Raw genomic sequence first — 23,101 nt, 5'->3', positions numbered from 1 at the left:
GTAACGACGAAATGAGCAACATTCGAGACACAATGCAAAGACATTGAGAGGAAAACATGCGCTCAAATAGCTGCAAAGCTGGTTGGATTCAATGACAAAGCAGCCGTGGAAGATTTCTGGAACAACATCATGTTGCTCAATTTGTCATCCATGCTGTCCTCCTTCCACTGAGCCATGATGCAGGAACATTGCCAAGAGAGTAAAGACGAAGACATCAAGAGACACATAACAACCAAAGAAACCCATTGCACTGCGTCGTCGACGAACACTGCTCCTGCCAACCATCCGACCAAAACCAGTCAAACAGCGGCCCAAAAGGGTCCCGAGCGCGACAGGCGTGGCCAGCCTCTGGCCGGGTCATCCGAGCGGTGCTGCGGTGGTGACGGTGGAGATGTGAGGTTTGATGGTGGAGGGGCTGGGGTTGGTGATGGCGGGGGGTGCTGCCATCGTAGCCAGTCGCCGAGTCTGGTCGATCGTTCCATGTCAGCTGTGTTTGCTTCAGGGGCCGTCGAGAAGTGCGATGGGATTGGCTACATACCTGCTGCAGCCACAGCCACCGCTATTCCTGCTTCTCACCTGGCTCTTGCTCCGGCCGCGCTTATCAATATTAGCAGGATGTCTGGAGATGTTCAATAGATGCGCTCGTCCACTTACAACATGTGGTGTCTCTTGGCATGGGCTAGAAAGCAACAGACCCCGAAAACATGTCGGCAGGCGGGTGGCGGACAGCAAGTGCTTTTCGAGGCGAGGGGGAGGAACAAAGCAATCTTTGGGGGCCGAGGCGGCGGCGTTGTGGTCTTGATATAAACACTGGCAGCTGGCAAATGGTACGGAGGCGTGGTCATGACTGATGCTGCCGGAGCGTAGAAAGAGGAGAATAAAGAGGATGATGGCTTTGTGTGAGTGCCGCTGGTATTTTGACCGGGGTTCGGCTTAGGTCGAGTGAAGAGGAGTGGGGGATGATATAAATGGGGGTTTCCCGTGGGTATCTATACCTTACACGAACTAGTTCTATCGCTACAGTAACAACTGTGAAGGAAGCTGCTCTATTTTGATCAGCCCACCTCGCGATTTGACTTTGCGTTGATCGGTGGAATGAGAAGGAGAAAGAGAGAGATTGGACCGTTGCCGGTAGGTAGAGCGTCTGCCCACAGACTGCAAGATGTGACTTCTCAGGAAGTTCCAAATCCAGCACCATCAGCCCATGGCACTTAGCCTCGTCACAACCTACCTATCGACAGTCAGGAAAAGAGAATGAGAGGGAAGGCGAGAGCAGACAACCATTTGGAGCGCCTACCTACCGCAGCCCCTGAACCGGCAGACAGCTCCCACTAAACCGTGCATGTCAACAATTCGCCTGCTTTGTATTGTACCCCTTCAGTTTCAACAGCAACAGGAGTGTGAGCAGGCTCAATTGCGTGAATCAGACCACATACCTGGCACACCTTGTCTCGTCTTGACTTGCTCGTCGTCAGCCAGGGAAGATGGAAAGAAGTAAAAAGGTAGATAGAGGCAAGCTGCTCACTCAGAGCGCCTGCCTACCTGCCTCTCAACCACCACAAAACCCCTCACCTCACGACATTCCCCCGTTTCCCCTTCCTTCCCCTCCCCTAATCTACCAAACGCGCAACCTGGAGTCGACACCCACAATCCCCTCTTGCTTCACCTTGTGCCAGGCAGTCATTAAACGCTGCCTACCTGCCTCCCTCCCTCCCTTTTTGAATCACCCACTCAACAGCTAGCTGGTACCTTAAATACCTTATGTATCTCCATCTTAGTGCGCGAAAGACAAGGCCAGGGGACAAGAGAGGCTGGACTTTTGAACATGTAGCGTTGTCACGTTCATGCACGTACCATACATATACCAACATGTAGTTTAAAAATGTTGAATGCAGCCAGACAGAAAGACAGGAGTCATTTGCTTGCTTACCATTCCATTCCATCTTAGTATCCTCATCACTTCCACTCCATCTCGCTTTGGTTGATAACCCGACGGCACTTTACGAACGCATGCATGGAGGAGAAGGGAGCACATGATAACAGACAACCACAGTGTTGGATGGCATCAGTTAACAGCATTCCGTTTATTGCATGCACTACATTCGCTACACTAGATAGACACAGCATCTCCTCACCACCATCGCCGCCGTCTTGCAGTAACAAACACACTGCCTCCTCCTGTGTTGCTGCCTCTTGAAACTTTTACATTTATTTGTTTAGTTCAACTTCATCTTTTAGTCCAGAATCCAAGAAATGACAGCGGGAACTCCGGCCAAAGCATGTGTCATGAGAAATGACAGCTCCCTGGGTGCGTACGGACGATGGCAACGCGGTGAGTGGAAAAGATAATGAGGGAACGAGACGGACCGGGACTACAGCTGCATGAAGGAAGCATTCGTTTGCTTCCACGGGTCCGCTTTAGGAGCTGTCCTTGACCGTTACTATTCCGTAGAGGCAGATGTCGGCTGCTATCGTTTCGGCTGTAGGCAGAAAGAATTTGTTTACCGCCGCGGTGGCGCTTAGGGAGATGTCCCATGTGGTCACTGCTTCACTTTGGGAGCTTTTCCTGTCTGCTGCTGAAGCTAAAATAAGAAGTTCTATTCTTCGATGCACATCGTTTCCTAGCCTCAATAAAGGATGGAGAGGACAAATCAGCGAAACCAATATAACGAAGAAACTACAGCTTTGTTTCCTCTTCCTTCACAATGTTTTACTACTACTCTGCAACCGGCGTCTCCTGCGCCTCCGCCTCCACGGCCGTCTGGGCAGCGACCTCGGACCGCCACAAGGCAGCGCGGTACTCGGGCTCAATGACGCGAAAAGCCTTGTACTTGCCATTATCGGGCTGCTTCCCATACTCGCGCGACTCCTGCACCACCTTGGCATAGTGCGAAGCCTCGGCCTGCTCGTTCACCGCTGCCCGCGTATGCGCGGCAAAGTGCTTCCACACCCAGCGGTCCCACGCCTTGGCCATCTTCTTTAGCCGCTTTTCTTCCCGGGCTTGCTTCTTGAAGCATTTTTTGTCTTTGGGCCTGCACGGCGCGAGTGTTGATGACGGCTCTGGCGGTGCTACCGGTGACGTGGGTGTTAGTGAGGCCTGCGGGAGGGGTGTGGCTGGCAGTGGTGTTTCCAACTGCGGTGTGATGGACTGCGATGCGCCTGGCTGTGGTGGTGGTGGTGGTGGTGGTGAGAGCATCAGCGTTTCGGCCGAAGACGGCGTGGGCTGCGGCGGCTGCTTGAATCCCCCTGGTGAGAATGGAATTTTTGCAAACGTCACTATCGGCGTGAGCTTGGTATCGCCCCGGTAGTGGACATAGGGGTGCGTGTGTGCTAATAGGTCGTTTGGTCCATGCGTGGGGTTTTTGGCCAGCGGTGTTGGGATAGCCTGCAGTTGGTTTGACTGGGGTGTGGGCGGCGGACCATTGCGTCCCCCTGGAGTAAATGGAACACGTGAGAGTGGCAACACAGGAGTGGGCGCCCAGTCGCCTTGGTGGTGAAAAAAGAGGTGCGTGTGCCCGAAGTCGTTTTCATTTTTCACAGCGCTTGGTTTGCCCTGCACGTTATTGACTGGCGTTGACAGAGCTGTGTTGATTTTCAGGGGCGCAGGGGTTGGTGTGAATGCGGGAGTCCTAGGAGGGGGGGATCTGGGGACCCGTCTAGAACGCCGTATCGATGTAGAAATCAGGGGATATCTATTTACGGAAAACGTGAATAGCACCCACTTTCCAGATTTGGTTGACGTTGGAGAGGTGCTGGGCCGTTCCATGGAGTGGTTGCTCAGGGAATTTTCTATGATGTTGAAATTGTGGAGTACGTCTTTGCTGTCACGGCGGCGCAACTCTGCGATGGTGCCATTTCCTTTATGATGCTGTTCCTCCTGTTTAAACGCTTTATCGACACGGTCCTGGGCATCGTTCAGGAGCGCGATGGTCTTTGACCATTTCTTCCTCCAGTCCTTCTTCCCGGTCAGGCCGTCATGTAGAAAGGAGTCAAACTTCGAGCCCCGAAGCTTCTTCCTACCCTTATCATCAAAGCCGCCCGCAGTGGTCAGGCTATTGATGCGCAGACCCAGCTCTTCCTCAATGTCGTTGTAGAAGCTCCGACCATCCCATAAACGGAATTGTCTCTCTCTCACCCTTTGATCGCGGACAAACTCCTTGTAGCGCTCATACTGTTCGGCCTCAAATTGTCCGTTGCGAACGTCAGATGCTTGCAGACGGCCGGCTTTCGGCAACAGTTTCAACTTTCCGTCTTTCCATTTGCCGCAGTAACGCTTTTTCTTGGTGTCCGATTTGCCGGGGCGATTATCAACCACGTCGACGCAAATGTCTGCAAGAGGGACGTCGTGCTTCTTGCGATTGCGATCGGCTTTTGGGGAGAATTCCAACTTCCCGTCTTTGAATTTTCCGCAAAGCTGCTGCGTCTCGGCTTCCGCAATGGGATTTGGATTGGGGACGTCGATGCACAGGTCTGGGAGAGTGGGCTTCCCGCGTCGTGCCAGCTGATTCGGGGTGAGCGGTCCTCTGTAGGTGAAGTTGTCCAATTTGTCGAGCTGTTGTGGAGCGTCGTTGGGCGCTTTCGCGCACAAGGCTCCCGAGAAGAGGGAGAGGGCGACGATGGAAATTCCCCAATACATGATGTCGATGATTTCAAACCCACATTAGCTGGATGAGAACAAGTAATTGATGGAGGAAGAAAGACGTGTCTAGGTCTTAAGTATGAAGCCAGGAGATTGTTGGGTGAGCATTATCTGGTTATGTTCCGGGGCTCATCGTCGAAGCTTTCGAATGCTCCCAGTCACGATTTGTCCTTGTTGGGGATGAAGGCTTGAAGGTTCCAAGCCGTTCCATGGATGGCATTCAAATTCTCCTTGTCTCGTGAGTAATTGTGCAGAATCGAAGCCCGGAACACAGGTACAACGAAGAACCAGCGGTAATGTGTCGAAGTTTAGTCAGAGTGATAAACAGCCCTTCAACATGACCAATGAACGCACTCTCCTGGTCTTGTATTTAAAAGTTCTGGAACCGTCTCGTTCCCCCTATTGAATCATCATTCTCCCACATCTTTGGTGTCTTTGGAATCCGGTCTCTTCGGAATCATCCGCATCATGCAGTTCTGAATTTTCATCATCGCCTTCTTCTTCGCGCTCTCGGGAGCATGGTGCGCGCTGCCGCCCGAAAAAGCTCAATCACTTTCGAACCCGAAATTTCAGTCATGTGGTCATACAGACGCGAAGCCTTGCGATGTCACTTCTTCTCCTGCTCCTCATTTCGTACCTGCCCCTTCAGCTCCAGGTATTGCAGACCTCCGGGAGCCTCCTACTAGCGAACGGCGGCAGCGGAACGCAGCGCCGATCGCTGCTGCAAACAAATTCAGTGCCATAAAAGCACAGTCTCCCGAAATTTCGCGATGTTCAAAACGCGACGTAAAGTTTCTAGCCGACAAGAAAAAGCTGCGCAAAGAACAGTTCTACAGTGAGCAGAAGCAAAGACACCGCGACTCTGACAAATGGAACAATCAGAGTTACTATAGCGAGTGGAAGCAAAGAATATCAGCCTGACCACTGCCGGCGGACTCGACGAGAATTAAAAGAAAAGGATCGACTTGAGCCGTTTGCGCCTCACAAATTTTTTCCATGACATTGATCATGCAAACATAAGGTTAGAGGCCTGGAGGTGAAAGTAAAAGGAAGCCATTGACATCATCAACTCGGCCCAGGAACAGCTTGACAAACGAAATCTGGCCGGGTCAGCCACCCGGTGATGTGATGGTGATGATGGAGGTGGCGGTGATGGTAATCGGAGCTGCTGCAGCTGCAGTCAGTCCCCCAGCTTGACCTATGGCTACCTTCAGCATAGTTCTTCGATATGTTAGATCAAAGTGAGCTGTCGATTCACCTGCTGCAGCTGCTGCCTCGGCCGCCACCGCCGGTGCCGAAGAACAGAAAGAGGACAGCGTCAAATTGTGGAGGGGAAAACAGAGAGAGAGAGACAGAAGTGCCTGCGTACAAACTGGCTCATCAGCACCGAGAAATTCGCTTCTCATCGTCGCGACCTCCCTCGGTGGAAGTAGCCGACGAGAGGCAGGGTTAAGAACGAAAGAAAGAAAGGGAGAGAGGAGGCATGCAGATAGCTGTTAACAGTTACCCATACCCATATCCATACCCCTACAGAGAAAGCTCATTGCGTGGATCAGACCACACCAGACACTGGACCTCTCACCCATGTCGTCAACTCCTGTCAGCCAGGGAAGAGGGAAGGAAAGAGAGGAGGCGAACCAAACCGATCAGACTCATGTAGGCACCACACCACATACGTAGCTGCAAAGCTTTGGATGAGTCCTTGCCTGTCGGCTGATCAATCAATCGACTGCAGGTGGCCGACTGCGATGAGGTGGCCAGGTAAGTTACAGTACATGTAGGAAGTAGCCAGATGATCGTGGTGGGAGGTCAGAAGAAGAAGAAGAAGAAGTAAGCTACCTACCTACCTTATCTACCTACCAACAGCGCATTCCGTCTTTCCGTCTCGTCTCTCCATCCCGTCGCTTACTTTTATCTGCTGTCTCCCGTCTTGCATGTCCCGTTCATCCACATCCACCGTGGTTTCCCTCCCAGCAAGAAACCAAATCAAAAAGCCTTTCTTTTCGCAGGCTTTTCCTTTCTTCTTCCTATTCTTGTATGCTCCACGGCGTACTGCATACGCTCTTCTTGCCGTGCGGTGGCTTGTTGGTGCAACGCATGTCGCTGACAACGATGACCGGTCTGAGGTTACTTCGTCGCGTCCAGAGCCACAACGACGTGAGTTCTATCCGTCAGCCTCTTACCCGTGTTTCAGACACTGACATTTCTCAGTATGCTCGTACGGCTCTTCAGCATTGTCTCAAAGTCAGCAGGGCTGGCCAAGGATCCCATTGTGCAGGCTGTCGATGGGCATTGGGATTGTTTGAGGTCTGAGAGGTGCTGCCATGCAACGTAAGCTCTTACCCCTCTTACTGATTACCGATTAGTTACTGATGGCTCTGAAGGTAACCATTCTACCCTTCTGCTCTGCTGCCTCCTTGGTGTTGCCGGAGGTTTCCTCCTTCACGCTTGCAGCTCCACCGGGAGCTTAGCGACCTTAAGACCCCTTCGCGTCAGCGGTGGCAGCACAACCTCAACCTCAGCCCGCTAATCTTCCTCTTGTCGGCTCCGAGCCTCTACCGTCCCTCGAGTCCCTGGCGGCGTTTGCGAGACACTTGAGAGTCAAAGTGCCATTCATGGCACAAGGCATTTGGGTCAGCTGCGGAGCTGGAGGTCGACAAGAAGCCTTGCCAGGAACAATTCTTTCCCTCGATTGGTTTTGTCGAAACCACAAGCACCTCGGCTGCCCACCTCTGTTCCCGTTCCCCCTTTCTACTTGTCTGCTCGCTCGGTTTCTGGTTCTCCGGCAGCATCAGTCTCTCGCACCACCGTCCTTTAGCTGCCGCTGTTCTTATGAAGACTACGAAACCACTGACTCACTTCCTCCTCTGCCTATCAGGCTCATTGTCTCTGCCGGCCCGACCAGGCTTTGGGGCGGCCTGTCGCGCTCAGGGGCCGCCCGGGTGGTTGTCTCCATTGTCTTGGTTAGGGCTGGGGTGTGGTGGGACCGCGTGTCCGAGCGGGGAGAGCCAAGCTGTTAGTAGTTAGTCCTTTAGGGCTAGCTAGCTAGTATCTCTTTCATTTTAGTATTCATGGGGATGCTTGTGGATGCTGGGGTGGTGGATGTGGAGGTGTAGTGGTGGTGGTGGTAGTCACGGGCTGATCAGCTATCAGGATATGAGGAGAGGAGAGGGCAGGGTGGCTATGAGGGGAGTCTTGTGGATTTTTATAAGTGCAGTTACCGTGTTTGGGGCGGTGGCTGGTCTTCTTGAAGTTCCCCATAAGCTATTGCACTGAAAAGGTCGGTTGGGACAGGATCAAAAGCGGGAGAGAAAGAGATGGATAAGTCAAATTCTCGCGCAGTTTGTCGTTGTTGTTCTCGTTGTCCTTTTTCATTCAGACAGACGGAGGCGGGAACTTGTTCAGGGCTTCTTACCTAGGTATCGCACGACCACCCTGGGTACATGTACCTACCTGCCTCAGAGTGGTCTGCAATGCAATGCAACGCAATGTGAGGCATCCATCACAATGATTGCACAGCGTAGTGGGCAGTGGCTAATGACATCGCGCAACATACAGTCCACAACATTACATCACATTGCCTTCATAGGTATGTTGGGTTGATTGCAGTAATTTCCATACCGCCTGGCAGAATTCAACTAATATCTCCACTGAAACGAGCTATGTCTCCTCCATGGATACGCGTAAATTTACGACACTTCTTATCTTAGATGTAAACAGAAATTTCCTCTTACGAAATGTAAAGTGATGTAATGGGACATCCTCCATTAATCGCATTACCTACGCAGACAGAGCAGTCAGTCAGTCAGTCAGTCAGTCGTCATACACTTGGTAATTGAATTTACCCCACCTGTACCTGTACCTAATCCACACGAGCGCGAGATGGGCAGAGGCAGGAACACACCTTGTCTCCGTCTTAGTCTTACCCACTCCCATATGGTCTCATCTCTCCAAAATTACAAGCGAGAAGCAAAGAAACCAGACATCGACAACCGACTCAGAAGGTTTAAGATAGCGTGTCAATCATTATCCATTACGCACGTGCTCTGCTGGTGCCCTGTCTATCTACCTACCTTCCTTACAGTACCTATCCCACCTACGCCAGCCGATTCCACTCATCCATCATCACGACTTTTTTTCCTTTTAGCTCACTCGAGCTGCGAGAATGCTCTTCTTCCTCCTTCCTGTCCCACAATTCCGACCGACCCCCAGCGCACGAACGGAACGCTGCACACAAGCACATCGCTCGCTCGCTCAACGCAGAGAAGAAAAAGTCACCGTTGCAATGTCGCGCTAAATAATAAATGCTCCCAGTCATACAGCGGTAGACGCACCAACGAGACAAATAAATGCTTGCTTTGGGGACAAAAGAAAAAGTAGACACGGATGTCATGCATCGCCACCCGCAGCACCAAAGCGGAAGCGACCGAGATCAAGCTTCGACGGCGGCGTTGTGGCCTCGTCTCCGCTCTCGCCCTCGCCCTCGCTCTGGCTGTCTGGTATGACGAGCAAGTCTTCGCTGCCCTTGGATGCTCCTTGTTTGCGCTGCCGTTGTTGTTGTGGTGGTGGTGGTGGAGCTGGTGACGCGATAGGGGGAGGCGAGGACGACAGGACGCTCTTGCGCTCGCGTTTCTTGGGCGACAATTTGGCGACGATTGAGTCAAGCTCGCTGACGGTATCCGCAATCGTGGACTTGTTCTCAGAGCCCGTAGGTAGATCGTCATCGTCAGCGCCGCTGCCGCCAGGAGCGATAGCAGCGACGTCTCCAGTATCCACGAAGAAGCGCTTGGGGGAGGTGGCGAGAGACGAGGGGGAAGAGTGTTCCTGAACAGTGCTCTTTCCATTACGCTGAGGCTTTGCAAGTGACTTTGCCTTGCTCCAGGAAAACTCGGCAATGTTTGCTTTGTTAAACGCTTGTTTTGCAATGCGACCAAGAGACGACGTGGGTTTGGTGTTGACAAACGACTCGAGAGGCTTCCGCACGGTTCGGCTTTTCTTCTTTTCGATTCGGTGCGTCGGAGAGGCGGCGATAGGCGATGCTGTGGGAGGATCCGTCGTGTATGCAAACATTTCCTCCAGCTGGCGGAACTTTCCAGGCAAGACCTCTTCGTTGGAAGAGCTTTGCGAATCCTCAACCTCTGCAGGGCTGTTGTAACGAGTGTCGGGCGTATTTGTAGGCTCGCGTTCGTCCAGCTTGGATGCCTGAGAATCCTTCTCTTGTCCTTCCTGGCCCTTGACAGAGCGCTTCTCACTGCTTGCCGAGGCGGTCTCCTGGCTGACAGGTGTTTGGTTCGGGTCGGGAATCTGAGACATGGCCTCCTCAATCGAGTCATCCGAAAAAATCCCAAACTCCTGCGACGCCCGTCTCTTCGAACCAGCTCTATTGGCCGAAGGGCTAGAGTCGCAAGCTGCATTGGCAAAGAAGCGGCTGCTCTCCCCGACATGGGTACCACCTTCAGCATCTAGCGTAGCCAGCGAATCGGAGCAGAGTCTTTGGCGCTTCGCAGGGCGCGTCACTGACCGACCAAGGATGGGAGTGGATACAACGCGTTGAGAAGTCTGCCGCGGCGCAGTGGCTGGTAGAGTCCGGCTTTGGGCCAAAGGAGGACGCGAAGGTGCTGGTGAGGCGCTCCAGCTGCCACGGTTCTGCTGCTGCAAGACCTGTTCCAGGGTAGGAGAGGGAGTGAAAAGATTAATGTCCAGCTCTGCCAGGGGCATGCGACGCGGCTTGAAGAACGAGTCAATCGACTTGCTCTTCTTCAATTCTGGCGTCTGGACTAGAGTCTCCCGAGTCCTCGGCATGATTGGCCTGCTCGGTGGACCCATGTTACTCGGAACAACAAGACACTCCTTGGTATTGGGGTGCAACGCGCCTGTTGCGACTCCAACGGCGATCTCGGGCTCGTAGTAACGGCCAATGTAGAAAAGCTCCTCCAAACGAATGGTAGCATCTGGCTCTGTGAAGTTGACTAGACGCTTGGCTTCTGGACAATAGACCCACTGGTACAAAAAGGTCATTTCGGCTTGTACAAAGTCTTTCGCGTAGCCCTCTGGAACCTTGAATTTGCCGTCAAACTGAATCTGCCGCAGGACCCTGTCCACCGTTTTGTGTTTTCGAAGCAAGCGGTGTGCAGTCATCAACCCCATTTTACTGATATTGGGCAAATAGTCACACCCGCTCAGAATCGCCATCTTCCGAAATTCGGCATCAGTCCAACCCACAAAGCTGACATCCTTGCAGGCGGTAAAGTCCCTGCGGTTGATGACGATGCATTCGCCGTAAGGGTCCATCTTGGTGATGAGGCATTTGGCACCAAAGACGAGGAGGTCAGAGTCCTCGGAGATGATGCCGTGAATGAAGCTCTTCCGCTCGAGATATGCAAGCTGCGAGTCTGCCTCGTAAGGTGCAACGACATAGTCGACGTTGAGCTGCTTCAGCTCCTCAATCAAGGCTTTGGCCATTTCAGGGGTCACGTCGACAGACTTTTGGAGTTCCGTATGGGCCTGTGAAGTCTTTCCCAGCTTGAGCAGCTCCATGCCCTGCCTCTTGCTGTCCCTCCTCTTGGCGGCTCGCTCCTTGTTGGTGACATCCTTGCCGGGCAGGTGATCGCCATCAAAGACGATGTAGGGTTTGACGCCGAAGTGGATGAGCATTCGTACCCGGTGCAAGCAAAAGTCAATGTGCTTGCGGGTTGGCTTGTCCAGAGCCAGGTCAATGGCACAGGCCACGATGCCACGATGCAGCCAGCCATACGCGTCCACACCAATCGTTTTGCCCGCGAAATCCCTGAGATGAGACGGCTTTTGAATCGACTTGAGCAGCGGGAGCAGACCTTGGAGGTGTCAGCAAAACCAGTAGTAGAGGGATGGTAGGCACGCGAGACGGTACCGGAGATGCCCATGATGGCGGCGAAGCGGCGGCAAGACTAGGCGCCGCTTCAAGACGTGGCAACTACAACGGGTTTTAGTACGCCAGGTGGGACATGATGGAGTCTTCCCAGGTGCAAGAGAAGGATTGGCGACCTGGTAGCGGATGGGACAGTGGAGACGAGTCTGAAGGGTTTGAGGCGAGGACCAGAGGTTGCGGGCGGATCGCTGACGCGCCTGCGATTTGGGACGCGTCCGAGTGCCAGAGCAGGACCCTGGTCGACGCCACACCACACCACATCTCGATCCCCTCGATCCAGCCATTCCTCGGTGTTGCGTCTTCTGATCAGAGAACTACCTATACAGCTCACAGCTGTATTGAAGCAGGATGAAAGCTCTTCCCATGCCAGCACAAAACCAAACAAGCGACAAACCCTTCCGTCCCGACTGACCTCGGGCAGACCTCCTCTGTCCTGCGCCACACCTCCCACCACACCGCCCAGCCCACCGCTCCAGCGACCGCATCATCTGCAACGCCATCTCCAAAAAATATCACCAGCACAACCTCTCTCCAAAAACACCCCCAAACCCCGCCTCTCGCCGCCGCCAAAATGCCCAAATCACTCGCCAAAGTGTCCAAGAAAATCACAAACAAGCGCAAGCACGCCGGCAAGGCCAGCGCCATGCACGAGCACAGCCGCGACTCGAAGCGCCTGCAGCGCGCCGCCGCCCGCGACTCCCGCCTCGCCAGGACCCTGGACTCGCGCTCCAGGCAAAACATGCCATACCGTACGGCTGCTCTCCTTTGCCCCACCTCCCTCGATCATTCTTACCTCTCCTGTCGCGGGCTCGGGGAGTTTGCGAATTCCGGGCCAGCCCCGCGAGGAATGCCAGGGGCGGGCAGTTCAGGCTCGTCTGGGCCGTTTGGTCGATATGTACATACATGCGTACATGGACGCTGGTCGCTAACGCAACCCATGTAGTGGAGCGCCTCGCACACATCCAAGACGCCCTGGCAAGCACCCACTCCACCGCGTCCGCCCTCACGCTCCCCGCCATGCACGACCTGGTCGAGTCGTGCATCGCGCGGGACGCCGAAGAGCTCGAGACGCTGCGCGCTGCACGCCGCGCCGGCCGCCCGCCCACCTCGCGCGAGCAGCTGTTGCTGCAGCGCGTCGACCGCGAGAACAAGGAGTTTGATGGCGGCTTCTACGTGCCTGATTTGGAGGATGCCGAGACGGTCGACAAGGTGCGCGCGTGGGATGGCGAGTGGGTTAGTTGTAATAGTATGAGGTTTGTGAGGTTGACGAGGGCTGGCGAAAAGAGGGACAGCGCGTGGCCGCCCAATGGCATGAGTTGACGGGGGAAAAGATGCGTGATTGCGGTGGAGGCTAAGGATCGGACATGCACATGATACCACTATTTGAATCGTAAAAGTCTGTATTTGATTGGTATTTCCTACAATTGATGGACTGCATTGGGCCCAGCACCTCGCTTTGGCAACTTGACAAAAAACTTAGAGTGGCGAATTTTCAGGCTCTCAAACACCGTCCCCTTCCCTTGGCCGCGATCAAGCCGCAACAAAGTTCTTGACGTTCTTCAGCCACCTCAGGTACTCCTTTTGCTCCTTGAAGTCAATGTACTCGGGGATGACGATTGCCAGGGTGTCGTCAATGCCTCTCTCAGCCAGGTACTTGTCGAGCAGGAGCTGGAGGTCCTCGTCGAGCTGGCCGAAAGCAGGGCCAGGGTAGATGCCTCTCCGGGCAAAGTCGGTCTGCGGGTCCTGGGGGTCGGCAAACTTGGAGTCGGGGAAGTAGAACATGCTGTTGATCTCAATGTGCGAGTGCTCAGCAAGGGCGTCAATGACGAGGGCGCCCGGTTGACCGTCCTTGGTGATGGTAATGTTGAGGTGCGCAGGGAAGGTGCTGCCCTCCTGGCCGTCGTCATACTCTTCTTCCTCCTCCTCGGGCTCGACCTTTACGTTGCCGCCAGAGGTGCGGCCCTTTTCAACGGAGCCCTTGGTGGTGGCGCCGCCAGACTGTCCGTCAAACTCGTCGTCCAAGGCTTGGTCCTCAAATGGGTTGGGCTGCTCGTCTTCGGGCAACTCGTTGATGTCGGCAGTGGTGAAGCGCACAGTGATGCTGCAAGCGCGTTAGATGGCCCTCAGATTTAGCTGGATTCACCTACGTCTCATTGTTGTACTTGCGGGTCAGGACGACGTCCTCGCTGCCATCCTTGTCGATGACCTCGAACGCGCTGTTCTCGATGAAGTCCTTGAGGGTGGTCGAGTACGCCTCTGGCTCGGTGATGTTTTCTTCTAGGCTGTACTCGTTGTCGAGCTTGGCAATGAGCGTTTGAGCTGCAAGAGTCAGCTACAGTCCTAGAAAATTCCTTAGAGATTGAGCTCTTACTGTCAGCGCTCTGCGAGCTCCGCGACGAGGTCGAAAAGGCAGCGAGTCTGGGTGCGACTGCAGGCCTCAAAGCAGCAGTCCTTGCAACAGCAGAAAGCTGCGGACGGGGTGCGGTGGCGAGACGGGAGACGGAGCGGGGCGCAGCGCGCGCAAAAGCTCTAAAAGACTGCATTGCGATTGAGTGTGAAAAGTTTGCGGGGTGCAAATGAGGAGGAAGAGTGTGGAAGAGAGGTGGAGTTGTGGTAGAGGCCAAGAGAAGAGTTGCATGGAAAGTCGGGCGGAAGTTTCGTCGGCGTGACGCTAGCCGGGGAGCACGGGCCATATGACTTAGTTTCCATTGCCTGTAGAGCTCCAGGTCCGGGCACGTCCGCGCGCCTGTTCTGTGCCCTCAGGCCGGCCCACCCCACGTCGACTGTCGATATTATTCTCTACCTTACCTAGGCACATTCGAGCCGGGGATCCCAAACGGCATCATGGCGCCAGACGAGCAAAAGAAGGCCAAGGTATTCAGCCATTTTCTCAAGCCTGCCCTTTTCATCACCAAAGACGGACAGTCCGACACCGGCGTCATGACCTGAGCTCGCACGACTCTTTCAAAAAGATCATTGAACTAAGTCAATTACAGCCCAGCGCACTTCGCTCCATCATCGCGGGCAGCACGGCCGGCGCCGTCGAAATCGCCATCACGTACCCCGCCGAATTCGCCAAAACCCGCTCACAGCTCAACCGGCGGCTGCCAGACGGCAAGAAGCTGCCATGGCCGACGTTTGGACCGCAATGGTACGCCGGGTGCACGACGCTCATCATCGGCAATTCGATCAAGGCTGGCATCCGATTCGTGGCCTTTGACCAGTACAAGAGCCTGCTGGCGGACAAGGACGGCAAGGTGTCGGGCCCGGCCAACGTCGTGGCTGGCTTTGGTGCTGGAGTGACAGAGAGCGCGTTGGCCGTGACGCCCTTTGAGAGCATCAAGACGCAAATGTGAGCAGACGAGTTACAAACACAAGCCGACAGTCTAGAGCAATTCCTAACGCACGCACGCCCAGCATCGACGACCGCAAGCGTGCACAACCGCGGATGCGCGGCTTCCTCCACGGCACGCGCATCATCTACGCCGAAAAGGGGCTGTCGGGCTTCTTCCAGGGCTTCGTGCCAACAACCGCGCGGCAGGCGGCCAATAGCGCCGTGCGCTTCGGGTCCTATACGTCGCTGCGGCAGCTGGCGCAGTCGTACACGTCGCCGGGCGAGAAGCTGGGCGCCGCCAGCACGTTTGGGCTCGGCGCCGTCGCCGGCGTCATCACCGTCTACGCCACCATGCCGCTCGACACTGTCAAGACGCGCATGCAGAGCATCGAGGCCCGCGCCGAGTACCGTAATAGCCTTGTCTGCGCGGCCCGCATCTTCAAGGAGGAGGGTCTGTCGACGTTCTGGGCGGGTGCTGTGCCCCGCTTGGCTCGGCTCATTCTGAGTGGTGGGATTGTGTTTACCATGTATGAGAAGAGCATGGAGTTGATGGACAAGATGGACCCGCAGAGGAAGTACATTTGAAGAGCGAACGGGACTCAAATCGTCGGGGCGCTGAGGGCGAAGATGAAAGAGTGAGCAAGAGGACTACTCACCAAAGAAGCAGCGGCGTTTTGAAGAATGGGAAGACGAAGAGATTAAGTGGGGGGAATCCGTCACGGAAGCAGCCAAGCCGCCGCGCCAGGGGAAGCCGGATGACAGGGGAGAAACCCTGACGCACGACGACGGCGCAGCACAAGGGAAGCACCAGCCACATTGCATGCAGCGAGAAACCACCATCGCGTGTCCTATCCACTGCACAGCAGAAACAGCATCTCAGTGGTCAACTGGCAGCCAATTGAGGCGCCGCAGGAACGACGCAACGCGGTGCAGCGCAGCAGCTGGCCATTGTAATAACGAGTAAACATGTACAACTAAACGCAAATGCCCAAAAAAGACATAGACCACAAAACGGTCCACCAATGCTTTCGTTCCCCTTGACTGACACTCGCACGACGCGAGGAGCAAGCGGTACATACCTAGCGAGGCTTCCTGCAGTCGCTCCTCCATCATGCCATTATTCCTCCGAAGAACCAACTGCCTCCGACTCCAAACGGCAGGCAGAGCTCCAACGCACCGCACCGCACCGCACCGCACCCTTTACGACGTCCCCTCCCCGGCACCCCACTGCCCAAACACCAGGCAGAGGCTTGCCTCCCCCCCCCCCCCCCCCCCTCCCTCTCTCTCCTTTGTAGGAGTTCATCAAGGTAGATGGATAGATCCGGATGCGTGCCCCAGACCACAGACCGTGCATACATGATCGAAGACGGTGAGATTCAAACACGAAACGCGGGCAGCAGATACTCCAGTGGCCATCCATGTAGGTACGCCATCGCGGGCTCGTCCTGGTCCCTTATCCCACAAGTGCCTGCGCTGCGTCTGTCTGACCCGGATCCAAATCGCGGTCAGGGAGGACTTTTTTTTTTGGCTGCTGCGGACGTACGCTTACTCAGCGTCAATATATAGGATATCAGTGTCGTTCCAACCCCATGTTGTCTGATTATTTGCCGTACCGTACTATGGGGTGTACAGTACCATGACTGTCCTGCCCCTTTCAAACGCCATTCCATCCCATCCCGTTCGGTCCCATCCGATCCAATCCCATCCATACATCCGATATCCAACCAAAACCCGAGGTATGAAAGACCGACCATGCCATGCCCATGCCCATCCTACACCCATGACCAAACCCAAAACCCACACTCACGCCGTGCCCGTCCCACCACATCATTCACTCATCCCACACCTCCAATCAAACCATCCACGCTTACACATCAAGCATACTCCTGACGCGCTGCGCCGGCACCGACTCGATCCCCAGCGTCGTCCCCGAAATAACGCTTGCGCCATCGCCACCGCCGTTGCCGTCGCCGTTCTCGCGGCTACCCTGGCGTCTAGCCGCGGCGTCAGGCGAGGGATCGCGAAAGGGGTTCCGTTCATCCGCATTGTCGCGGCCTCTGCTACGATTGCGCACAGTGCTGCCACCACTGCCATTTTGGTGAGCACCTGCCGCCGCGTTGCTGACAGGGCCGAGCTCGACGTTTGCAGAGGGGGGGGTGGTGGTGGTGGTGGTGGTGGTGAGACCCGGGCCCTCCTGGGCGAGGGCGCGCAGCCGCTGTTCAGGCGACAAGTGCACGCCGCCGTTATACTTGCGCCACCAACTGGGTTTCTTGACGATGCCGAGGTCTGCGTCAGCGGCGTGGTCGCGGGCGCGGCGCTGCTCGATGAGGAGCTTGTCTTCGTTTTCGTCAACGTAGCCGGCGATGTTGAAGACGATGATGAGCAGCACGATGGGCGCGTAGCCTAGCCCATACGGCCACGCCGGCTTGACGTCCTTGTTGAGCAGCGAAACGTCCCAGACCCATGCCGCGGCGATGTCGTAGACGAGGCGGAAACCTAGGATGAGGATGGCGAGGAAGAGTTTGGTGGGGCAGTGGAGGCAGAACGAGTTGATGCGTGCAAGGACGCTAGGGGTGGCCGGGCGCGGGCGGTAGTGATGCAAGCTGTGGTGGAGGGAGTAGATGGTGATGCCCCAGGCAATGACGGCGATGATTGACCCGGCCTTGAAGCGGCCGTCCGTGGCAGTCTTTTCTGCAAAGTGGGCCTGCTGCCAGTCGGAGCGCTGGTACTCAATATTGGTCCAGCTGCGGGGAATCGTCATGAAAAAGTCGAGCCAGGCAAAAAAGTAAAAGATCAGGGGAAGGTAGAATTCCGTCTTGCCGCGCCTATCGTCTTCTGGAAGTAAAAAGGGATCGCGATCGCAGATCTGCCTCTCCTGCCACGAGCCCCTACAGCGTGTTAGGTGGGTGATGTTAGAAGAGAGTGAGAACTGACCAGTGTCGTGTCGCCTCCCAGACCATTGCCAGCGACGCAGGGAGCATCAGCGTGAAAAAGAAACATTGCAGGACAATTGCTATGCTGGTCAGGTAGTTTCGGTCCACGTCAATGCCCGTAATTGTGCTGATCAGGCCGCACGCAGCAGCAAAGAGCATCCAGTACCACTGCCAGCGTCTCCCCACTATGCGGAAGCGCTTTTCTTCGCGCAAGAATTGGCGTCCGTGTTTGCGGAGGTTGATGAGGGTAAACATTATGCTGACGGTGAAGAGGGTGGCAAAGGCGATGCCAACTTTGCCGCGGGTGTGGATGCCGTAGTAGGGGACATAGCACGAGGTGCCGTTGATCCAGCTGCCATTGCTGAGCATGGTGGGCTGATATTTGCCGAAGATGAGATAACATCGCGACTTGTTTGAAATGGTGCCATTATCGTAGATGGTATAGTTGTAGTGGTCCAGGGCGGTGCGATTGAAGTGGACGCCGTTGATGACCGTGTCAGTCGCATTGTCACCAGACGGGTAAGGAAGCAGGTCTCGGAGTTGGAGCAGCGGCATGATGGGAAACGGCAGTACCCGTGAGGTGCGCAAGGTGTTCCGAGCGGATTCGAGCAATGCGCAGGGCGGCGTCCGTGATAGTGGGAGAAGGTGGAGCAGATGTCTTCCGCGGCAGAGCGGGTCGGATGGCCGCGATATCCGGGCCGGTGTTGATGAGGGGGAATGGGGGGAGGTTCGCGGGACGAGAGTCGCAGGCGCAGCGAGGCCCGAACGGACACGGCGACGCAGGACGAAGAGAGGACAGCCGTGGTGTTGTGAAGAGTTTTGAACACGACGATGACGACGGTAGTCATGTTCAGTTGTCGGTGGCGGAGATGCCGGCTGAATCCGGTGACAGTGATCGACGCAGCGAGTCATGCTCCCGGCTACCTGCACCTTAGTGCAGTGGGCTGGGACCTGGTGGTGGAGCCCCTGTTGGCCCAGCCAGCACCAGCAGGCAGCGTCAGCGTCAGCGTCAGCGTCAGCGTCAGCGCGAGGCATGCAACAGTGAGGTGGAAGAGAGATGATGAGCAATTGAGTTGAGAGATGAAGATGCTGTCTGCAATTGTGCGCCAGCCGTGGATTGCATGGTGCATGTGGTTTACAGTCGCCAGTGGGCGCGGAGAAACGGGCCCAGAGGCAGCAGTACATTACATTACAGTACAGTACAGTGCAGTAGTACATGTGCCTCACTCCAGCTCCCTCCAAGCAGCGACCGAGGTCTTGAGCTGCAAGAGACGGGACCTCCGCTGAGCTCAGGTCACCTTTGATCCAACTCTCTCTCTCTAACATCTGTTGTACATTAGCTCGTCACATGCCGCAGAGACTCCCCTCCGCCACCACCTCAAACTCAACCTCGAGTCCTCGAGTCTCTCTCCTCCAGCTCTCCAACGACGTCTTGGACAATACTCACCATCCACCCGCATAACTAGCCCTGTACTGCCCCTCGTCTTCCACACCTCAGCCAACACGAGCACGCACGCGGGTACCTTACGGCCTTATATCCCGCCTGTCCTACACACGCGCGCCACCGACAAATCATCGCCTCTCCACCGACTTCTTGGAATATTCGAAAAAAGACTCGCTACGCCCGTAAGCCTGGCCCCTCCCCGCCCGAGCACGGTCAGTCAGCTCCATCCATGGCCTCCCCAGACTCCTCCAACCCTCCTCCACCGCGACACGAGAGCCCGTCGCGTCCGCCCGCCGCTTCCCCCGCCGTCAAACCCCACGCTGCCCCCTCCAAGATCCGACGCCGCAATCGCTTGATCACCTCGTGCCTGGAGTGCCGGTACTTCCTCTGCGCCCTGCATCAACGATCATCACCGCTAACCTGCACATCTAGCCGCCGCAAGCTAAAATGCGACAAACTCCACCCGTGCAGCAATTGCACCCGCTTTTCCAGGGATTGCGTCTTTCTGGCCCCTGCCCTCGATGCTGCCTCTCAGCTCAAGCTGGCCGAAATCAAGGAGAAGATGGGCTCTCTTGAGCGCACTCTCGAAGAAGACGTTGCTCGAAAATCCTTGCGCCGCTCCCGCTCAGAGTCGAGGCCTGGTTCTAGCTTGCCCGGTCTCGAAGGCGCCTCCAGCGAGGAAGAATTCTCTGAAGCTGAGGACGAGCGAGGCCTTGAGCCGACTCCCCTCGCCTTAGAGGCAGCTCCCTATGACGACGACGGCAATGACGACAACATTCTGGACCTGGGCGTGCAGTTTGGACGATTGCGAATCACCGAACGAATTGGCGGCTTCGTGCGACCCAAGCTGGCACAAGAGGTTGGTCTGGCAGTCTTTTTTGCCAACAGTCGATGCTGACGACGTCTCGTAGCTGACCGAGGCCTTGAAAGAAGTCCCTGAACTATTTCCAGATCCATTGGAACCGCACCCCTTTACAAAAAAAATTCACCCAAGCGCCTACTTGGTTCCAGGTCCAGATTACCTTGCGCCATCCGCCAGCTTCTTTTTTGCCCCGACGGTTCGGAAAAACAGTTTGATCAATTCTCTCCCTGCAAAATCCATGGCAGATACATTGCTCAAACAGTATTGGCGTGCCGTACATCCAGTTGCTCCAGCTGTGCACAGACCGTCGTTTGAGAGGCAGTACACTGCATTTTGGAAAGATATTTCCGTGGGTGTCGAGCCTCGATCGTCTCTACAAGCTCTCATCTTGGCCGCCATGCTATCTGCAGCAGTCAGCCTTTCAGAAGAGGCTGTGACCAACGATTATGGAACTTCAAAGCAAGAGCTGGTCGAAACTTTCAAAGAAGGGACCGAGGCTGCATTATCAAGGGCCAACGTCGTGCGAACAACCAAATTCGAGACGCTGCAAGCATTCGTCATGTATCTGGTGAGTTTTAGCTTTCATGCCCTTGATCCATCTTCTGATTCGTCCAGATACCCCTCTGCCGCAACGAAATTTCCAGGTCCCACTCTGCCCTAACTGCCATGGCCATCAGGTTGGCCGAGTGTATGGGCTTACATCGTGATGGCGCTCAATATGGTCTCTCTGCAGTTGAAACCCATGTTCGACGTCTGGTGTGGTATCAGCTTTGTTTCTTGGACATTCGAGTATGCGATTCGTGTGGGCCCAGACCCCAGATCCGCGAAGACGATTTCGATACCAAGTTTCCCCTGAACGTGGACGACATGGACTTTGAGACCAAGAACCCGCCATGGCAAGACAAGGATTGTTTTACCGACATGACCATAGCCCGCATGCGCTTCGAATGCACCGAAATGGCGCGTCTCATCTGGTTCGAGCGGCCCCGCATCGAAAAGAAACAGACAACGCTCACGGCGGTACTTGCCAAGTGCCAAAACTTCCGCATCGCCATGGAGAAGCGATACGGACCAATGCTGGATCCCAAGAATCCGTTGCACTACATGTGGCAGCTGGTCTACAACATTCTGAGCTTGAAGCTCCACATTATGCTGCTTTTCCGGTACGCCAGCAACATGCACAGAATAATGCCAGAGCGCCTGAGGCAAACGATGCTGGGCTCTGGGACGTTGCTGTTGGAGAATGCCATTGTCCTCGACACGACACCAAATTTGAAGACGTGGATCTGGTACGCGGGCACTCACCAGCAGTGGCACACTGCTTTGCTCATGCTTGCGGAAATGTATGCCAAGGAGCAAGACCCAAGCTACGAAGAGCGCGTTTGGCGCTGTCTGGATTACGCGTTTGACCTGCCTCCAAATATTTCGATTGTGGAAAAGGCCAAATTTGTCCTCGGTGGGCTTCGAGACCGCACGCTCGTTTTGCAAAATCTTCGCAAGCTGCACGCGCCAACGGCCATGGATCAGCCCATAGGCCCACGGCCTTACACCATGGCCATTGATCACAGCGCGAGGCTTTGGTATCCAAATCTGGCCAAGAGCGCCTTGGCGCGCATGGGTGATACGCCGCCGTCGCTGTCGCCGCCGCCAGAGGCTACATCCACACTTGCGGCTAGTCGAAGCGGTGCGACGCAAAGTCAAGATCGTCACGATTCACATTACAACCAGATCCAGGATGCGACGGGCATGACGCAGGTTCCTCCGCACTCGTCCATGGCCGCATCATCGTCCTCAAATGCCCCCTACTCGTCTGCCTCGCTACCGCCAATGGACGCTGTTACCGATCCTTATGCGAGTACTGCACCAACGCCCTACAGTATGGGTAATTTGTTCAACATGAGCCCTGGAGACACGACTAGTGCGACATCCGGGTCAGCCATGGGAGGTCCAGGCAGTGGTAGTCCGGATGACCACATGCTGGACATTGACTGGGTAAGCGGTTCGGACTCTCTGGGAGAAAACTGTGCTAATTTCTTTTAGAACGAGTGGGACGAGCTCTTTCCGCAATCCATTGGCGGCGTCCCAGGAGGTGTCATTGGCGGAGAGATGTTCTCTGCGCACGATTTAAACTACGCTTCGGCAGCCTCGAAAAGTCCATCGACTGTTCCCACAGCGGCTGTCACGGGTTTTTCTACTGGAACCGGTGTTCTCAACTGGGCGAACGTTGGAAAGGGACCCAGTAACCATGGCCAAATGCATCTCCCTGCAATTCAGAGTCAAGGTCAAGGACAAGGACAGCGGCACAGCCAGGGGCATGGCTCGGGATTACATCATGGACAGCAGGGGTTGCAACATCAACACCAGCAGCAGCAGCAGCATCGACATCGCCCGTCGCATTGATTGCAGTCTGCAACAGATGACTGGGGAGTTCTAGTGTTCAAAAGGCATTGCAGATGACGCATCATTGATCAAAGCGTCGCTTCTCCGGACAACACCTGCATGTTGCTTACATGTATTGATCTTTCCCCGTGCCGCCTGGCCGTGTTCTCTCGACTGGGGATGCGCATGCGACTATCCAAGACTAGTCAGCCACACGGAAGAAAGCCGAAATCCAATGCTAGTCTAATGGGTCTCAACGAACACAATCGCCCCTACGACACGACCGTTGACTGCCAAGCGCTTGTTCGTCCAGTCGATGCCATGGTAGATGGATGAGCAGATTTGTGGAGGGCACGAGAAGAGGCCAACTGCAACTTCAGACCAAGCCGTTGGAACCTGATGTATCCACCACCATATACCAATTACTTGAAACTCGTCGAGTTCATCTTGGTCAGGAACGACTGGTGGTGGTTGAGTCTTAGCAGTTGACTGCACATGCCGCACATATATGTACCACCTCTTCTTTTGCAAGCGACACGACTTGTGTTGATCCTTGTACTGTACAGTATACAGTGCCTCAGGGCTACATGTAAATTGTCTCGT

The 23,101-nt window shown here is 55.2% G+C and overlaps 7 protein-coding genes across 7 annotated transcripts; 3 read left to right on the top strand and 4 right to left on the bottom strand.

Annotated features, from left to right (window-relative positions):
* Positions 1–2,660: 2,660 nt before the first annotated feature.
* Positions 2,661–4,636, bottom strand: IWZ02DRAFT_512326 (uncharacterized protein; the record flags this gene model as incomplete). The annotated part of the gene is made up of 1 exon (XM_066770559.1): positions 2,661–4,636. One exon carries the CDS (start codon positions 4,634–4,636, stop codon positions 2,717–2,719), a length of 1,920 nt encoding a protein of 639 aa, XP_066626622.1. The 3' UTR covers positions 2,661–2,716.
* A 4,007-nt stretch (positions 4,637–8,643) lies between these two features.
* Positions 8,644–11,726, bottom strand: IWZ02DRAFT_443403 (exonuclease-like protein). Its single transcript, XM_066767019.1, has 2 exons — positions 11,529–11,726; positions 8,644–11,472 (listed from the first exon to the last, which is right to left on the bottom strand). The coding sequence occupies exons 1-2, from the start codon at positions 11,539–11,541 to the stop codon at positions 9,029–9,031; spliced, it is 2,457 nt and encodes an 818-aa protein (XP_066626621.1). The 5' UTR covers positions 11,542–11,726; the 3' UTR covers positions 8,644–9,028.
* Positions 11,727–11,784: 58 nt separating this feature from the next.
* On the top strand, positions 11,785–12,927 carry IWZ02DRAFT_414396 (translation machinery-associated protein 16). Its single transcript, XM_066765760.1, has 2 exons — positions 11,785–12,295; positions 12,490–12,927. The coding sequence occupies exons 1-2, from the start codon at positions 12,118–12,120 to the stop codon at positions 12,864–12,866; spliced, it is 555 nt and encodes a 184-aa protein (XP_066626620.1). The 5' UTR covers positions 11,785–12,117; the 3' UTR covers positions 12,867–12,927.
* Positions 12,928–14,188, bottom strand: IWZ02DRAFT_396694 (mitochondrial glycoprotein). The gene is made up of 3 exons (XM_066765590.1): positions 13,918–14,188; positions 13,694–13,865; positions 12,928–13,647 (listed from the first exon to the last, which is right to left on the bottom strand). The coding sequence occupies exons 1-3, from the start codon at positions 14,087–14,089 to the stop codon at positions 13,077–13,079; spliced, it is 915 nt and encodes a 304-aa protein (XP_066626619.1). The 5' UTR covers positions 14,090–14,188; the 3' UTR covers positions 12,928–13,076.
* Positions 14,189–14,286: 98 nt separating this feature from the next.
* Positions 14,287–15,611, top strand: IWZ02DRAFT_144703 (tricarboxylate transport protein, mitochondrial precursor). The gene is made up of 3 exons (XM_066761815.1): positions 14,287–14,420; positions 14,543–14,898; positions 14,964–15,611. Exons 1-3 carry the CDS (start codon positions 14,391–14,393, stop codon positions 15,463–15,465), a joined length of 888 nt encoding a protein of 295 aa, XP_066626618.1. The 5' UTR covers positions 14,287–14,390; the 3' UTR covers positions 15,466–15,611.
* A 1,136-nt stretch (positions 15,612–16,747) lies between these two features.
* On the bottom strand, positions 16,748–18,368 carry IWZ02DRAFT_430417 (uncharacterized protein; the record flags this gene model as incomplete). Its single annotated transcript, XM_066766066.1, has 2 exons — positions 16,748–17,768; positions 17,815–18,368. 2 exons carry the CDS (start codon positions 18,366–18,368, stop codon positions 16,748–16,750), a joined length of 1,575 nt encoding a protein of 524 aa, XP_066626617.1.
* Positions 18,369–19,486: 1,118 nt separating this feature from the next.
* On the top strand, positions 19,487–22,159 carry IWZ02DRAFT_371400 (fungal-specific transcription factor domain-containing protein; the record flags this gene model as incomplete). The annotated part of the gene is made up of 4 exons (XM_066764562.1): positions 19,487–19,635; positions 19,690–20,116; positions 20,169–20,687; positions 20,735–22,159. 4 exons carry the CDS (start codon positions 19,487–19,489, stop codon positions 22,157–22,159), a joined length of 2,520 nt encoding a protein of 839 aa, XP_066626616.1.
* Positions 22,160–23,101: the final 942 nt, after the last annotated feature.

Source organism: Phyllosticta citriasiana (assembly GCF_038021145.1).
Source record: "Phyllosticta citriasiana strain CBS 120426 chromosome Unknown IWZ02scaffold_2, whole genome shotgun sequence".
Classification (NCBI taxonomy): Eukaryota; Fungi; Ascomycota; class Dothideomycetes; order Botryosphaeriales; family Phyllostictaceae; genus Phyllosticta; species Phyllosticta citriasiana.
This window is presented reverse-complemented; position numbering and strand designations above follow the sequence as displayed.

Bases quoted from the DNA above. Each gene is read 5' to 3' on its own strand.
- IWZ02DRAFT_144703 (XM_066761815.1), top strand. From the start codon at position 14,391: ATGGCGCCAGACGAGCAAAAGAAGGCCAAG. The intron at 14,421-14,542 runs GTATTCAGCCAT...AGTCAATTACAG, and splicing joins ACGAGCAAAAGAAGGCCAAG to CCCAGCGCACTTCGCTCCAT. The intron at 14,899-14,963 runs GTGAGCAGACGA...ACGCACGCCCAG, and splicing joins GAGAGCATCAAGACGCAAAT to CATCGACGACCGCAAGCGTG.
- IWZ02DRAFT_396694 (XM_066765590.1), bottom strand. From the start codon at position 14,089: ATGCAGTCTTTTAGAGCTTTTGCGCGCGCTGCGCCCCGCTCCGTCTCC. The intron at 13,866-13,917 runs GTAAGAGCTCAA...TGACTCTTGCAG, and splicing joins GAGCTCGCAGAGCGCTGACA to CTCAAACGCTCATTGCCAAG. The intron at 13,648-13,693 runs GTAGGTGAATCC...ACGCGCTTGCAG, and splicing joins CGCAAGTACAACAATGAGAC to CATCACTGTGCGCTTCACCA.
- IWZ02DRAFT_414396 (XM_066765760.1), top strand. From the start codon at position 12,118: ATGCCCAAATCACTCGCCAAAGTGTCCAAGAAAATCACAAACAAGCGC. The intron at 12,296-12,489 runs GTACGGCTGCTC...CAACCCATGTAG, and splicing joins CAGGCAAAACATGCCATACC to TGGAGCGCCTCGCACACATC.